We start from the raw sequence: 16,384 nt of genomic DNA on the forward strand, positions 1-16,384 counted from the left end.
GCTTAGAAAAATCATGGTTTACCTCTTGGGCTATCATAATATTGCCTTGGATAAAACTGGGGTTTGATTAGCAAGCAGGAAAAAATGAACAATTGGCTATTGGGTGGCCTGCCATAGAATGTATCCCTGGACCAGGCCAATGGAAAAAATGCCTTCTCGGGGTGTGATTTGAGAGAGGTCAACATTCTGCCTACTGAGAGGACTTCTTTTGCTGGCATGAGCCTTTCAGTATCAGCACCAAGGACCTGGTCAAAATGAAAATGTGCTGCTCGGAATGGGAGACTATTCAGTTTGTTAGCCTAGAATAAAAGAGTATGAGATTTTATGGATCATCTTGGCCCAACTCTCCCGTTTTACAGTTAAGGAAACTAAGGCTCAGAGAAGGGATGTGATTTGCCAGAGATCACACTCCTAGTTAGTGTCAGAATCAGGACTGTTACTGAGGCCTTCTGATATCTGTCAAATGCTCTGTTATGTCCGCTTAGCAACCCAGAAAAGATTAATTTAGTTGATTCGCTAGAGACTCAGTGAGTGTGAGGAAATGTGATATGGGACTGATATTTTTTGATGGAATGCAGTTGGAAAGAAAACCCTGGACCAGTGGGGTCAAGTCCTAAATGCCTGATAGGTGAAGAAACCGAGCAAGAGTAGATGGGTTATTTGCCATAATTCAGGTCTCATGAGTTCTCACTTCCAACCTAAACAATTGCATTTTTCCACTAGCAGATGTCAGTAGATATGTATGCTTCTGATGGCATACTCACCAACAAACAGGAGGATTGTGACTGTAAAATATTAAAAAGTCAGTGACTATTGGAGCATCATATCCAGAGAGGAAAGCTCAGCAGTGTGGATTGGACAGAGTTGTATGGGTAGAACAGAAGTTTCTGCAAAAGTTGGGCCCAGAAGATTCCCTGAGCACCTACTACATGCTAGACTCTATGGAAATCCCAAGATTATGTAAGGAAAGAAAGAGGAGGGAGCCAATATTAAAATATATTCAGCACCAGGCAGTATGCTGGGCATAATCACAACCATGATTTCTTTTAATCCTCTGGAGGGAAAGTATTTTTTCTCCCCATTTTACAGATGAAGAAACTGAGATTCAGAGATTATGTGACTTATTCAATGTCATAGCAAGTAAGTGGTAGAGTTAAGACTTGAATTTAGAGCTATCTGATTTTATTGCTGGCTCTCTTTCGACTACATAAACTGTCTTTTCCGTGGATCCCTACTCTCAATGAATTTTCAATCGAGAAAAGAAGTTAAGGCACATACTTGAATATTCATAATGCAAGGCCATATGTGATCGACTTCATTCAAAGGATATGAGGTGTACTTAAGACCTTGCCAAACCAAGTGTGGTACTGACCTAGAGCATAGACCTTCCTGGAAGCTTGTTAGGAATGCAATATTTTAGGCCCATCCCAGACTCATTGACACATGCTCTGTATTTTAATAATACTTGCAGGTGATTTACTAATTATGCATGCTGAAGTTTGGAGAGGTCACGAGATTGGAAGGTGACTCTGGGGAAGGCATTTTGGAGGAGGTGACATTTGTCTTGGCCCTCAAAGGATCCATGTGGTTCCTGCAGTGATGGGAAAATGGGGGAGGCAGAAAGCTACGAGACTGGTCTTGAGCTTGGAGAGTTTTCCAGGTTGGCTTGAGCAGAGAGGTTGAAGAATCATGGCAAACAGGGCTAGGAATGAGTTTGGGCCACATCACTGAGGGACCTGAATTCCAAACAAGAAGTCTAGAATTTGAGGTCTGAGGTGTCACTGAAGGAGCTGACTGAGGAGTGACAAATCAAAGTGGTGTTTTCAGAAGGTTGGTGTGGAGGTTCTATGCAGGTGGATTCAAGCCAGGAAGGCTACTACTCCAAGTTTGAGACCTTAGACTAGGCTGGTGTTAGAGGGTTGGAAGAAATTAGAGAAACTGGGAGGATAGGTTCAACAGGAGAAACCTCCTGGGTCACTTGCAAAGAATTGGATTGCCCCCATGGGGTGTCTGCTGCAGTTTTAGTGCTGGCTGGGAACCCAGGGTTGAGACTGCTAGCTGGCTGGCGCGGCCCCAGTGTTTAGGCTGTGATTTAAGATGGCCTCCTTGGCTCCTCCCGTTCCTCACCTCCGTGCCCACAGTGTCATCAAGGGCTGCCCATTCTGCCCGCAGTGTCAGCCTATCTGTCCTTTCTTCTCCAGCTGACCTTCCCCACTCCTCTGGGGAAGAAGGACGTACTGCTTCCTCTGGGCTTCGAGCACACTGTCACGCCAGGGCCCCTCCACCCTCCATTTAGTCTCTCCATGGGGCCAAAACATCTTGAGGGGAAGGCACTGTGTCTGACTGTATCTCATCAACACTTAACATAGTAGGGCCTGGTACATGGTAGGTGCTCAGTAAGCATATGGATATTAGGAAAACAAAATAGACCATAAAGCCTCACTAGATTATGGGTGTTTATAATTTGCTTTCAGTTTTTGGCACTCCAGGACCACTTATCCATTTGAGTAGATTCTTCCTTTGGATTCCCCTCCCCTATAGGATCTTTTTAATTTGTTCATACTTAAAAGTTAGAATAGTTTTGAATAGATTATACAGCCATATGGTCCAACAATCAAAATGCTGTAAAAGGTACTCATTGAAAAGTCTTGGTCTCACCCCCATCTTCCCCTGCAACCCTCTACTCCAGCTTCCTAGTAATAAACACTTTAGTTTATCATGTATTCTTCGAGTATTTCCTTATGCAAATGGAAAATTCAAATATGTGTTCCTTTTTTTTTTTTTTTTTTTTTTTTTTTTGAGACAAAGTCTTGCTCTGTCACCCAGGCTGGAATGCAGTGGTGCCATCTTGGCTCACTGCAGCCTCCATCTCCCAGGTTCAAGCGATTCTCCTGTTTTATCCTTCTGAGTAGCTAGGATTACAGGCATGCACCACTATGCCCGGCTAATTTTTGTGTTTTTGTAGAGGCAAGGTCTTGCCATATTGGTTAGGCTGTTCTCAAACTCCTTACCTCAAGTGATCTACCTGACTCGGCCTCCCAAAGTACTGGGATTACAGGCATGAGCCACCGTGCCCAGCCATTTGTTACTTTTTTAACACAAAAAAGTGGCGTACTATATGCACTGTGTTGTGACTTGCTTTTTTCACTTAATAATAAAAACCAGAGTGTTCCATATCAGTAAGAATATAGAAAGTGTCCTCATTCTTTTTTGGTTTTCATCTTAAAAAAAAAATACTTGCATAGTATCCCATTGTGAGGATGCATTCTAATTTAGTTATCCAGATAAACACCTGCGCTGTTTCCAAACTTTTGCTGCTACAGACAAGCTGCAACAAATAACCTTGTGTATGCATCGTTTCAGATGTGTCCAGGTATAGCTGTAGGATCAGTTCACAGACCTGGGGCTGCTGGATAAAGGGTACATGGGATTTCAGTAGATTCTGCCAAATGACCTTCCATACAGAGAAGCCCTGGGTTTTGTTTGTTTGTTTTGTTGTTTTGTTTAGTTTTTGTTTTTGAGATAGGGTCTTTCTCTGTCACTCAGGCTGCAATGCAGTGGTGCAATCACGGCTCACTGCAGCCTCAGCCTCCCAGGCTCAGGTGATGGCTCCCACCTCAGCCTTCTGAGTAGCTGGGAGTACAGGTGTGCACCACCATGCCTGGCTAATTTTTTATAGAGATGGAGTTTTACCATGTTGCCAAGGCTGGTCGAACTCCTGAGCTCAAGCAATTTGCCCACCGTGGCCTCCCAAAGTGCTGAAATTACAGGCATGAGCCACTGTGCCCAGGCTTTCCAGCTAATTTTCAAAATTTTTTTTGTAGAGACGGAGTCTTACTATGACCCTCCTGCCTCAGCCTCCCAAAGTGCTGGGATTATAGGTGTGAGCCACTGTGTCTGGCCAGGAGGCACGGTTCACTCTCCCCCTGCAAGGTGGGAGGGTACCTGTTTCCCATTAGCTTCACAGCAGAGTTGTGTGGTTGTGTTTTGGATTTTTGCCAATCTGATAAGTAAGAAATGTCATCTTGGTGTAATTTCTATGTTCATTGGTTAAAACTGACCATCTTTCCACCTTTTAAGAGCATTTGTAATTTTTCCATTAACTGTGTGTCATGTGCATCGCCTATTTTTGCTTTTGGTTCTTGGTCTTTTTCCTGCTACTTTTACAGGAGCTCTTTTCTATGGTGGGCAGATGAGACCATTGTCTGTGGAATGATTGCAGTTTTCCTGAGTGAGTCATTATCTTTGTACTCATGTTGTGGGTTTTTTTTTTCCCCCTCACATAGAAATTTTGGATTTTTTTATGTCATAAAATTTATCAATCTTTTCTTTTATGGCTTTTTGATTTTGTATCAAAGTTAGACAGCCTCTTTCCCACTCCAAGATTATGAAGGAATTCACCCAGAGGAGGCAAGAGGAAGCAGGTGTGGGCCCCTCACAGCAAATGCTGCCAACATCACAGTTTTGTTTGGGATTTAGCCCCGTTCCCACGGGGGAGAAGGGTTTGCTGCCAGAGGCTGATGCCCACTGCCAAAGGCCTGGGTGCCAGGCACCCTGCTCATCAGCTGGTGCCCTTTGCAGGGGCTAGAAAGGAGGTGAATGAGGGGAAATGAAACCTTTGGCAGCCCCATGTTCCCAACAGGTGAGGTCTGACCAGGTGCAGCCAGGTCAGTATAATGAAAGGAAATAGAATTAGAACTTTGAAGTGAAATTTGAGACTCACATAAACTTGAACCTTTCCTGGGATTTGAAAAGAAGTAATTAATTTAGAAATGTGCTTCCTCAATGTTAAACTCTGCCACACTGGCTCCAGGCAAGAAATATTCTAGAATAGATTCCCAAGTGTGAATTCATTTGACATGGAGGCAGAAAAGAAATGATGAGGCAGATAATAACTTCTCTAAAATCTTCAGTCCAGTACTACGAGTTTGAAGACAGAATGAGGCTCATAAATGTTTGGGTCTGGGGAGGTTTTGACATCAACTAGCCTGGGTCCTTGTCTTTGTTCTGCCACTCACTGTGTGACCTCAGACAAATTCCTTCACTTCTCTGAGCCTTAGTTTCTTCCTCTGTAAATGGGGATAATACTAATAATTAGGACTAACATTGATTAAGCACTAAGTACACTAAGGCCCTGCATTTGATGTTTCACATGCGTTAAACTGTTCACTTTCTAGGGCAGCTGTGAAAGCTAAATGCCATACCATGAAGAGCTTTCCACAGTGCCTGGCACAATATAAGTCCTTAATAAACATTCCCCGGTAGTACTGCAGTTTTATATGTTACTGAAATCATATGTTTTTTATATGAACATTTAATATATGAAATCATGTTTTTTGTATGTTACTGAATCACTCCACTTTTAATTGTGATGTCATTTTATTCATTCACTCATTCCACAAATGCTTCCTGAGCCCCTACCACATGTGGGTGCTGGAGACCCAATGGTGAGCAAGGTCTGCGCCCTGCAGAGCTTACAAGCTAACAAGGCAGACACAGTGGTCAGTGCTGCAGACTGAATGTCTGTATTCCCCCCAAATTCAAATGTTGAAGCTCTAACCCCCAATGTGATGGTATTTGGAGATGAGGCTTTGGGGAAGTGTTAGGTCATGAGGGCTCAGCCCTTGTGAATGGGATTAGTGTCTCCTTATAAAAGAGGCCCCAGAGAGCTCCCTCACCCCTTCTGCCATGTGTGAACACAGGGCGAGAAGACAGCTGTCTTTGAACCAGGAAGCAGACCCTCACCAGACACCAAATCACTGATGCCTTCATCTTGGACTTCCAAGCCTCCAAAACTATGAGAAATCAATTTCTGTGTTTAAAACCACCCAGTCTATGGTATTTTGTTACCGCAGCCTGAATGGATTAAAACGATCCATGGGCAGCGACCATGGGGACTTTGCTGGGGAGCAGTCAGGTGCTGAGGGAGCACAGAGTGAATAACCCTCCCAGCTGCAGAGCTTGCCAAACCTCACGGACAGGGTGGGGAGCCAGCCGCATGGTCCCTCTGGAGAAGCAATAGCAATTATAGGAACAGGGAACACTTAGATAGCAAGTCCTTTGAACCAGAAGTGGTTCAATTAATACTCACGATAGCGGTATGAGGTTGGTCCTATTATTATCCCTATTTTACAGATAATGAAACTGAGGAACCAAAATGGTGTTCAAGGTCAGGTGGCTAATAAGTAGTGGAGCTGGGATTTGAGCCTGGAAATTTGGCCCCAGAGTTTATATTGGGGGTAGATGCAGAGAGGAGAGCAGAGATGCTCACTACTGGGAACTGGACTGAGATCCCTGCACCGTGTTAGGAATCATTACTGCAAAGTGGGAGCAGAACAGAGTGGCAAGAAGACCAGGCGCCAGGGCAGCATCTTGGCAGGAGCTTTTTTTTTAAAGCAGACTGCAGCTCTCCAGCCTTGGCAGGACCAGCAGGGGGGCACTGCAGGTGTGCCTGCGAATGGCTCCAGGAATCCTGCTGGCCTGAAATGATGCTTTATGGATGAATCTTGTTTGGTTCAAGGCATTTCTCCCAGTGAAAATGAAAAGGCATTTGGCAGGACCAGTTCCTAAAGTCTCTATCAACTATGGCTGTTTCCATTTACCTAAAATGTGTTCCCCTACTCTCTACTCTCTTTACCTAGGTAAGGTTCTTGCTCCTCCTCAGATCCCCAAGCCAGGCTCACACCCTCCATTTGGTGCTGCTATAGCATTCTGGACCTGCACTTCACAGCTCTTGCCTGGGACTTACTTTTAAAGTTTGGGGTTTCTTTTTGTTTTGTTTTGTTTTAATTTTACTTTACTTTTGAAATCGGGTCTTGCCATGTTGCCCAGGCTGGTCTCGAACTGCTGGGCTCAAGTGATCCTCCCAGATCAGCCTCTCAAGTAGCTGGGACTATAGGTGCGTACCACTGTACCTGACTTGGACTTACATTCAATTGGCTGATAATTTATGACCTCAAGACAGCAGTGACTATGTCTGCTTTTTCTTACCCTTTAACACCTGTCATGGGGCTGAAATGTAGTAGACACTCAATGAATATCTGATGAATGAGTAAATAAATAGCCAGCACTTCAGGAGAACTAAGATAGAGAGCCATCAAATAGGAGGGTCAGGCCTGGGTGTGACACACCTCCTACTTTAGAAGAAAACGGCTGGGCATTCAGACCCTGGGCACAAAATTGCCAGTGATCTAAGGAAAGGAGCCAGCAGAGGTGGACAGCACCTGTTTGGTGACTGAGCTGGAGGGCCCACATTGGCTTTGGGGTAGACCAGTTCTCTTCTAAACACTATCTGTAGCCACTGGATTTCTGAGCACCTAGTGAGGTCCTGTCTGCATTCACCAGCTACATGGCCTCATGCAATTATTCACCTTCACCAAACTCTGCTTCCTTATTTATAAAATGGGGATATAACATTTCTTCATAGCAATATTTGGAGGAATAAAATGAGGTAGCATACGAAAAGTGATGTGCAGTGCCTGGCCTAAGTACTTGACCAATGAGTGCTATTATTAGTATGGCATTTTTAAAAACTGTTCTTGTTCTAGTTCTTAACATATTATATTTAATCCTCAAAACATCCTTGTGACATAAGTTATGATTCACATTTTTTTTAGATAAGGGCCTTCAGGCTTGGATGAGTCAAGTTGCCGCTCAAAGTCCACACAGTTGGGGGCAATGCTGGAATTTAAACCCATGTCTGCTTGTCCTCAAAGCCAAGTTCTTTTTATTCACTGATACTCAGAAATGGGGCCATAACAAAATCTAGCTGGGAAAAAAATCTTATATAACAAAGGCAGTATTGCCTGAGTGGGAGACACTGCTATGGAATCCCAGAACAGGGAGCTTCCCTGGCTCCACCAATGGGACCACGTGCATCTTCCCTGGGCCCCAGGTCCCAGTTCCTTGCCTTTCCTCCTGCTGCTTCTGACTCTTGGAGTACCCTCTCCCTTGGTGGCCTCCTCCCAGAGTCTGACGTGTCCTCTTCAAAATGAACAGGGCAGGTTACAAACTAGGATGGACTGTATGACCCTCACATGTTTTAAGCGCAGATATGTATGTGTTTGTGTGTGAAAGAACCCTGAAAAAAGACGAGGCAAATAGGATAAAAAGGTAACAGTCGTTCCCTCTGTTGAGAGGGGCTTGGATTCTGAGATATTTTCTCCATACTTTCTTCATTTTAAAAAGATGAACATGCATTACTTTTGTGAATATAAAACAACATTATCTTTTAAAAACCTCAACCATCCCTTTAGGGCTCAGCTCAAGTGCCGTCTCCTATACGGAGCTGTGACGTCCCCTGGTGTGTGTTTGCCTTGTGAGGTCCTTGGCGACGCGGTTGTCTTTGCCCCTGTAAATCTTCCATAGCAGCAGATCCCAGCAGACAGAATTGCTCCAAACGCCCCCTGGCCGGCCAGGCATAGCCAAGGGCAACCTTTCTCCGCAGACGGCTAGCTCATTTCACTTCATCCTCCCAACAACGTTTTGAGGTAGGGCTTATTATTATCCTCCGTTTAGAGACGACTGTCTTAAGACTTAAACGGGATAATTAGATTGTTAAACATCACATTCCATGCTCACCTGGATCCACTCTGCCACATCCAGCAAAGACCCATGCTGCAGCCACCTTGCTTCTGGGAAAGTGACACAATCTGTCAGGTCCCTTGTCTTTATCTGCTCTCACCTTCCCCACCCTACTCCTGACTTCCATCCCACCTTACCCCCGTCTGGCTCCCATCTCTGACTCACTCCAGGACACGGCTCACCTATCACTTCCTCCAGGGAACCTTCTCTGACAAGCTCTGCTTTTTCATGTAGTCTGGGTTGGCCAACTCCTCCGTGCCTACCTGTATCACAGCACTTACCACTTCTTGCTGAACTTGTCCTCTGTCTCCTCTGCCTTTCTCTTTCCCCAACTAAACTCAAGGGCAAGAGTTTAATTTCTTTCTCTGTGGTGACTAGTTGGCACAAATAAGGTATTCAATAAATATTTGTTGAACAAATTAATAGGATTCTTATAATTGCCATAGAAGATGACCTTTTTACAAACGAGGAAAAATGAAGCTCGAGTAAGTTGAGTGATTTGCTCAGTTCTGGCCGGTTAAGTGTTAGGATTATTCGAATCTAGGTCTTTTGACAACCTGTCCACGTTGACCAAAACGCTGAAATTTAAAGAAACAAAAATTTAAAACCCCGCCGGTTTTAGGGGGAACAAAAATACTAGCAACGTGCCAGTGCAAGCTAGATAGGGGTAGATTTAGGTTGTTTATATGTTTTTTTTTTTGTTGTTTAAAAAAACACAATTGACAATTTGTTGTTGTTGTTTGTTTTTGAGACAGGGTTTCATTCCTGTCACACAGGCTGGAGTGTAGTGGTGTGATCTCTCTGCAACCTCCGCCTCCCGGGCTCAAGAGACTCAGGTGCCTCAGCCACCCGAGTAGCTGGGATTACAGGTGTGCGCCATGATGCCCGGCTAATTTTTGTATTTTTAGTAGAGAGAGGGTTTCACCGTGTTGGGCAGGCTGGTCTCAAACTCCTGGCCTCAAGTGATCTGCCTGCCTCCACCTCCCAAAGTGCTGGGATTACAGGCGTGAGCCACCGCACGTGGTCCCATGTTTTTTATATAGCCCTTTCTTTCTCTTCGATTATTTGCTTAGTATTATAATTTCTAGAAGTTGGGTTGTGAGGACAAGCAGCTGAACATTTTAAATGGTTCTTAACATTACTGCCAAATTGCATACTAAAAACATTAACACTATCTTCAGGTATAAAGAACTCTGAGAGTGTCAATTTCACCATGTATACACCAGCATCAAAAATTGTCATTATTTAAATTTGCTTTTCCCTCAGAGATATAAAGAATGACTCATTATTTGTTTCCTTTTTATTTATTTGTGAACAACTGAGGTTGAGTATTGTTCTGTGTACTTAGGTGTTCACTTACCCACATTCTTGTGAGACCCCCATGTTCACGCTCTATATTGTGCTGTTCTTTAAGACTGGAGAAGGCACACTTAACTACTTAAATACTAAGTGGAAGGTGCTGTGCTAGGTCCTGCAGGAGGTAATGCAGCTGACTGAGATACCACCCCTGCCTTCTCACTGAGTTTATGCTTGAGCAGAAGGGGTGGATGTGTACAGAAATAATAATCCAGTCGCCTGAGGGCAGGAGTTTGGCATCAGCCTGACCAACATGGTGAAACCCCGACTCTACTAAAAAATACAAAAATTAGCTGGGCGTGGTTATGGGCACCTGTAATCCCAGCTACTCGGAGGGCTGAGGCAGAAGAATCATCTGAACCTGGGAGGTGGAGGTTGCAGTGAGCTGAGATTATGCCATTGCACTCCAGCCTGGGCGACAAGAGCAAAACTCCGTCTCAAAAAAAAAAAAAAAAGAAAAGAAATAGTGATCCAGGTGGCTACACAGGACAGCTAAGAGGTGAATAATGTGTTATAGAAGCACAGAGTTAGGATCAATGATTGATTCCTGACTAAGAGAGTATCAAGGAAAGCTTCAAAGAGTTGGTGGCATTTATTCCAGGCTGGAAGGGATGAGAAACATCTATTTAGAAGAACTCCAGGTTGACAAAGCATCATGAACAGGTGTTGAGTCTATGATGTATTTTACATTCCGTTCCCGAGAACATTTAGCATTAGTGTGGTTCGGGTTCTAACCATCAGTTAGAATAGTTTTAGTGGCAGGGAAGAGAATACCCAATGAAAGGAAGTTTTATCAACTGAAGAAACTGTGCTGTCTCATAGAATAGGAGGCAGCCATTGTTTGGGTTGGTTCATCAGAGGCACCACGTGATAATCAGAGCCCCCAAGCTTTCCCTTTTTTTCTCTGCCTTCCTAGGTGTTGACTTTGTCCTCAGATTGTGTTTTTCCCCATCCCAAGTTTGCTGCTTTAATCTAGTTATTGTGTCATCTCAAAGCCACATTCAAAAGTAGAACAGGCGAGAATCTCTCACTCCTTCAATTTTATTAGGGAAAAATACTTTTCCCAGAAGCCCTGAGAGAGAGCGTCTTCTGAAATGTGATCAGCCTACATCATGTTACATGCTCCACCTAATCCAATCAGTGGCTAGATGACATAAAATTAATTATCATGATTGTCGTAAATGAATCAACATTCACCTTTCTAGGATTTGAAAGGGGGTCACTCTCCTTGAACACACAATCCTGTCTAAACTGGGCTTCTACATATAAGGAAGAAGGTGGGTACATGTAGGTTTTGATTAAGCAACAACAATATCTGCCACAGTGCTTATAAGTAGACATTTAAATCAGAATTACACCAATATTGATACATTTTCATCAATAAGATATTTTCTGGATCCAGCTTTGATGAGCTAATTTTAGAAAAATTTTTCTGTACATCATATGACATTTTCATTTTTTTCCATTTTCATTTTTGTTTTACTTAAACTGTTTTCATAGATACCAATTCTTTTCCATATAAATTTTATGCCACAGATTGATTTCATTTATCTTTTTAATGTCTATATTAAATTTTATTGATAATATTTGTAGGCTTTGACATTATTAGTTTTCTTCTTGAGACTCTTATTTGTCCTAATTATCTTGGGCCAAATTTTGTGAATCAAGGAATTTTATGTTGACTGTTCCTATCAATAATCTTTATTAGGAATTGGATAAGAGACTGATTATATGTGTTTCTCAGTAAATCCATGATGAAATTGTGACAAATTCTTTTTAGATATGCTAAAAATTAATCTGTTGTTCAGACTGTGGTATTGCAGGGCTCAGCAAATCAGGGTCATGTGAGCCAAATCTGGCCTGATGCTTGTGGGGTTGCAAGCTAAAAATGGTCTTTACAGATCAACTTTTGTAATCTATTTAATAATAGGCAACATTAATTCTAATCCCAATTAGAAGAATGTTACCTACACCCCCAAAATTAATTTAATTCTTCTCATTAATAGACATATATTACAAAAATTATATTCAATTATTACTATTACATTGGATTTTTTTTTTTTTTTTTTTTGATTCTTGCTCTGTTGCCCAGACTGGAGTGCAGTGGCACGATCTTGGCTCTCTGCAACCTCCGCCTCCCAGGTTCAAGTGATTTTCCTGCCTCAGTCTCCTGAGTAGCTGAGATTACAAGTGTGCGCCACCATGCCTGGCTAATTTTTGTATTTTTAGTAGAGACAGAGTTTCACCATGTTGGCCAGGCTGGTCTTGAACTCCTGACCTCAACTGATCCACTCACCTTGGCCTCCCAAAGTGCTGGGATTACAGGTGTGAGTCACTGTGCCTGGGCTTACATTGAATTTTATCAATAAATATTTCATGGAAACTTGTTTTCTCTTCCGTCATATAAATTCTATACAATATTCTTGATTTTTACTATTGGTCCACAAACCCTAAAATATTTACTATCAGGTCCTTTACAGAAAATATGTGCTAAACCCTGCTCCATTGCATTGCTAACCCGATTCTTCTCCTGAACACTTACACTTTCCCTACCCTACATTAAGGCTCTGCTTCATTGGGGTTACAAAGAACAAATGGTGAAGAGTTTAGTCTGTTCAGGTTTTCATAACAAAATACCATAAACTGGGTGGGTTATGAACAACAGAGATTTATTTCTCTATTGTTTATTCTCAAAGATTAATTAACAGAGATTTATTCTCCCAGTTCTGGAGGCTGGGAAGTCCAAGATCAAGGCAATAGCAGATTTGGGTGTGGTGAGGGCCCGCTTCCTGGTTCATAGATGGCTATCTTCTCACTATCTTCTCTCTGTCTTCTCAGAGGGGAGAAATGGGTATGAGGAAGCTCTCTGGGATCTCTTTCATAAAGACATTAATTTCATTCATAAGACTCATGACTGATCACTTCCTAAAGGCCCCACCTTCAAATATCATCATCATCTTGGGGATTAGGTTTCAACACATAAATTCTGTGGGGGACACAAATATTCAGTCCATAGCAGTGAGTGAGGTCCCTATGTTTTTAGGGTTGAAATTGTAGTCTGTCCTGCTTCAGTTACGAAAATACCGAGTGGATGAATGTGATCACATTGGTCAGTGATAAAGGGAAATGCTCTTCAAACTCTAACACATTGTGTCAAATAAAAACAAAATTGACATAAGAGTTTTAAAATAAAAGTCAATTTTGCTTTTTTTTGTATTAAAGTATGATGAGTCTAACATGTTGGAAAAGCCAAAATATTGTTTCAAAGCATCAACATTTCAGAGAAACATAGTCTTTTGAAACTTGGGAGAGTCGACACGACTTTTACTTTTTCCTACTGTTTCCTACTGAAGTTAGCTTCTTTTTCTTTCCTTTAACAGATGAGGAAAAAGAAAATAATAGAGCATCCAAGCCCCACTCCACTCCTGCTACTCTGCAATGGTAAGTTTCCATTTTTAGCAAGTTCTCTCTTCAGAGGATGCTCATATCTTCTTACCTATAGGATAGGATATCACTTGGATATTTTAACATTGTCATAACTTGACATCCCACAACCAACATGAAATCTATTTAATTTGCAGTATATGTAAAATGCTCCACTAGCCTTAGATCTAGCCTGGGGATTGGAATTTTCATATTTTATTTTAGGGTAGATGTTTTTTCTGTTATCCAAACACTGGCAAGGACTGGATTCCCCATGGTGTTATTAATTGATTTTAATAGAATCCATTATTACAATTTATAATAGAAACAGATGTCTGTTGACTCTTACCAATGAACCCTTAATTCATAATTAATTGCAACTATATATAATTATTTTAACATTAATAACACTAACAAGAGTAATCTACTAGAATGGCTTTCTCTTTAATATTCGGCATTCCTGGGCTTGATGAAATATTTAATGATGTTTAAGTGATTGCCTTTGTGTTTGATATTTACAGATAAATTCTCCTCTAAAAGCTTTATTTGGAAATTATGTTGTAGCTTTGAACACTAGAGCTCTCTATGAGATTCACCCCATGGAGAATCTTGGCCATTGAAGGCAATTATTCCCCTAGCAGTGCAGCCCAGCAAATATGAAAGAATTAGGAATGAAGGGGAAGGAAAGAGAAATGGGGAAAAGAAAGGAAGGGGTGCATTATATGCACCCCTCCATGCTAGGCACTTTATATATATGCCTCATTTCATTCTCACAATTCTGTGGAGTTGCTATTGTTGTGCCCGTTTAACTGATGAGGAAAATAAAGCTGAACCAGTTAAATCATTTGCCTGAATAGGCACACAGCCAATCAGTGGCAGAGGCAGGAACCTGGCTGGGTCTCTTTAACTGCAAAGCTCATGCTTGGGAAGAAAGGAAAAGAAACATTAGGAAGGATAGAGAAGAGAGGGCAGATCAGAAAAGGAAGCAGATGGGCTTTAATGAGCAAATCATATTAGATTCTCTAGTCTAATCCATCCAGAGGTGAGAGGAAAACAACACTGGGAGAAAGCACTCAGGAGCGTAACTCAATCTTCTCTAACAAGAGCCTCAGCAGTCAGCTTGTTTTGCTTCAAGAATAGCAAAGGTTGTTTTCAAGAGCTCTATTTCCAGCCTTTTGGCTTCTTTCCATCATTTGTTCCTATAGACCTTTTCCTCGTTGCATTTCCTGCTTTTTGCTTTATTTAAAATTCGACTTTACTTCTCAGATCAAATCTCCCCCTTCACCCTTCCCTAAGTATTACAGCCACGCAAGTTCCCATAGTGCCAAGACATCGAATGAGGGAGGCATCGATGTAAAGGACTTTGGGAGTGAGAGTTTTTAGAAATCCACGGAATTGACAGACTTTTTTTTTTTTTTTTTTTGAGGTGGAGTCTCACTCTGTTGCCCAGGCTGGAGTCCTATGGCGTGATTTTGGCTCACTGCAACCTCCACCCTCCGGGTTCAAGTGATCCTCTTACCTCAGCCTCCCAACTGGCCGGGATCACAGGCACCCGCCAACACGCCTGGTTAATTTTTGTGCTTTTTGTAGAGGTGCGGTTTCACCACGTTGGCTAGGCTTGAACTCCTGACCTCAGGTGACCCTCCTGCCTCGGCCTCTCAAAGTGGTGGGATTACAGGTGTAAACCACCACACTCGGCCAACAGACATTCTTGCTTTAATAACCTGAACATGTCATATGTTTCAGAGTAAAAAATTTGAAAGGAACTAGAAGAAAGTCACCTTGTTCATGTCTATTTTTCTGTGGTTGCAGGACATCTGCCTGGCAACAGTGAGACTGTAAATGGTGCAGTCTCTGAAATCAAGCTGTCATGGCTTAACTCCCAGCTCGGCCACTTACAAGCTGTGAAATCTTAGACAAGGTCCTTAACGTCTCTGTGCCTCAGTCTACTGACGTATAAAATGGGGAGAGCAATAGTGTCTAGCTCATAGGGTAGTCATGAAGATGAAATCAGTTGTTCCATAGAAGGTGCTTGAACAGCATCTGGCGTGGGGTGGGGGTTCAGTCGATCCCTCAGCTCACACCTTCCTTCTGAGACCCACAAGGACAGCCTGGAGCAGGCCCCGTCTCCTCCCTGGCATAGGCACAGCCACATCTCCTTCTATGCTACCTAATTCTGCACAAAATATCTGTTCTTCTAAATAAAGGGTCACATAGATCATTCCAGAAGAAATTTTACTCTCCAAGTCACAAGGTCAGTGAACTGTTTTTAATGATACGTCTATTTTCAAAGCCAAACCAAATTTGGGAATTTGCACATTTTAGCCTTATTCTTATCAAAAGCCATCAAGTTGTTTAAAGAACATTAACGTTTCCTCTAATTATCTTTATATGTTTTAGAATTTCAGTCATTAACTAATTCAAGAAATGTTTACTGAGCACCTGGTATTTGCTAGGTCCTTGTTCTAGGCTCTGGAAATGCAACGGTGGATGAGGTAGACGAAGAAAAGGAGCCAATGATGGGGGAAATAGGGGAAATATCTATATCTACATCTATAGATATAGATATAGGTAGGTAGGTAGGTAGGCAGATAGATAGAGAGAGAGAGAGAGAGAGATTTTTTTTTTTTTTGAGACGGAGTTTTGCTCTTGTTGCCCAGGCTGGAGTGCAGTGGCGTGATCTCGGCTCACCGCAACCTCTACCTCCTGGGTTCAAGTGATTCTCCTGCCTCAGCCTCCCAAGTAGCTGGGATTACAGACATGCACCACCACATCCGGCTAATATTGTATTTTTTGTAGAGACAGAGTTTCTCCATGTTGGTCAGTCTGGTATCGAACTCCGGACCTCATGTGATCCACCTGCCTCAACCTCTCGAAGTGTTGGAATTACAGGTGTGAGCCACCATGTCCAGCCGAAATATATACAGATATAGTTAAACTAATGACACTCAGGGCGCATTAGTTTACGCCTGTAATCCAAGCACTTTGAGAGGCTGAGGTGGGAGGATTACTTGAAGCCAGG

At 42.5% G+C, this 16,384-nt stretch overlaps 1 protein-coding gene across 8 annotated transcripts in view; it reads left to right on the forward strand.

Moving 5' to 3' along the window:
• Positions 1–16,384, forward strand: part of RFX4 (regulatory factor X4) — a 179,263-nt gene that overhangs the window by 42,066 nt on the left and 120,813 nt on the right. For all 8 annotated transcript variants that reach the window (XM_005572116.5, XM_065524745.2, XM_065524747.2 and 5 more), the window contains one exon: positions 13,320–13,380. In XM_005572116.5, the coding sequence (XP_005572173.1) occupies positions 13,320–13,380 (61 nt within the window). The remainder of the gene's footprint in view (positions 1–13,319; positions 13,381–16,384) is intronic.

Source organism: Macaca fascicularis, chromosome 11 (assembly GCF_037993035.2).
Source record: "Macaca fascicularis isolate 582-1 chromosome 11, T2T-MFA8v1.1".
Taxonomy (NCBI): Eukaryota; Metazoa; Chordata; class Mammalia; order Primates; family Cercopithecidae; genus Macaca; species Macaca fascicularis.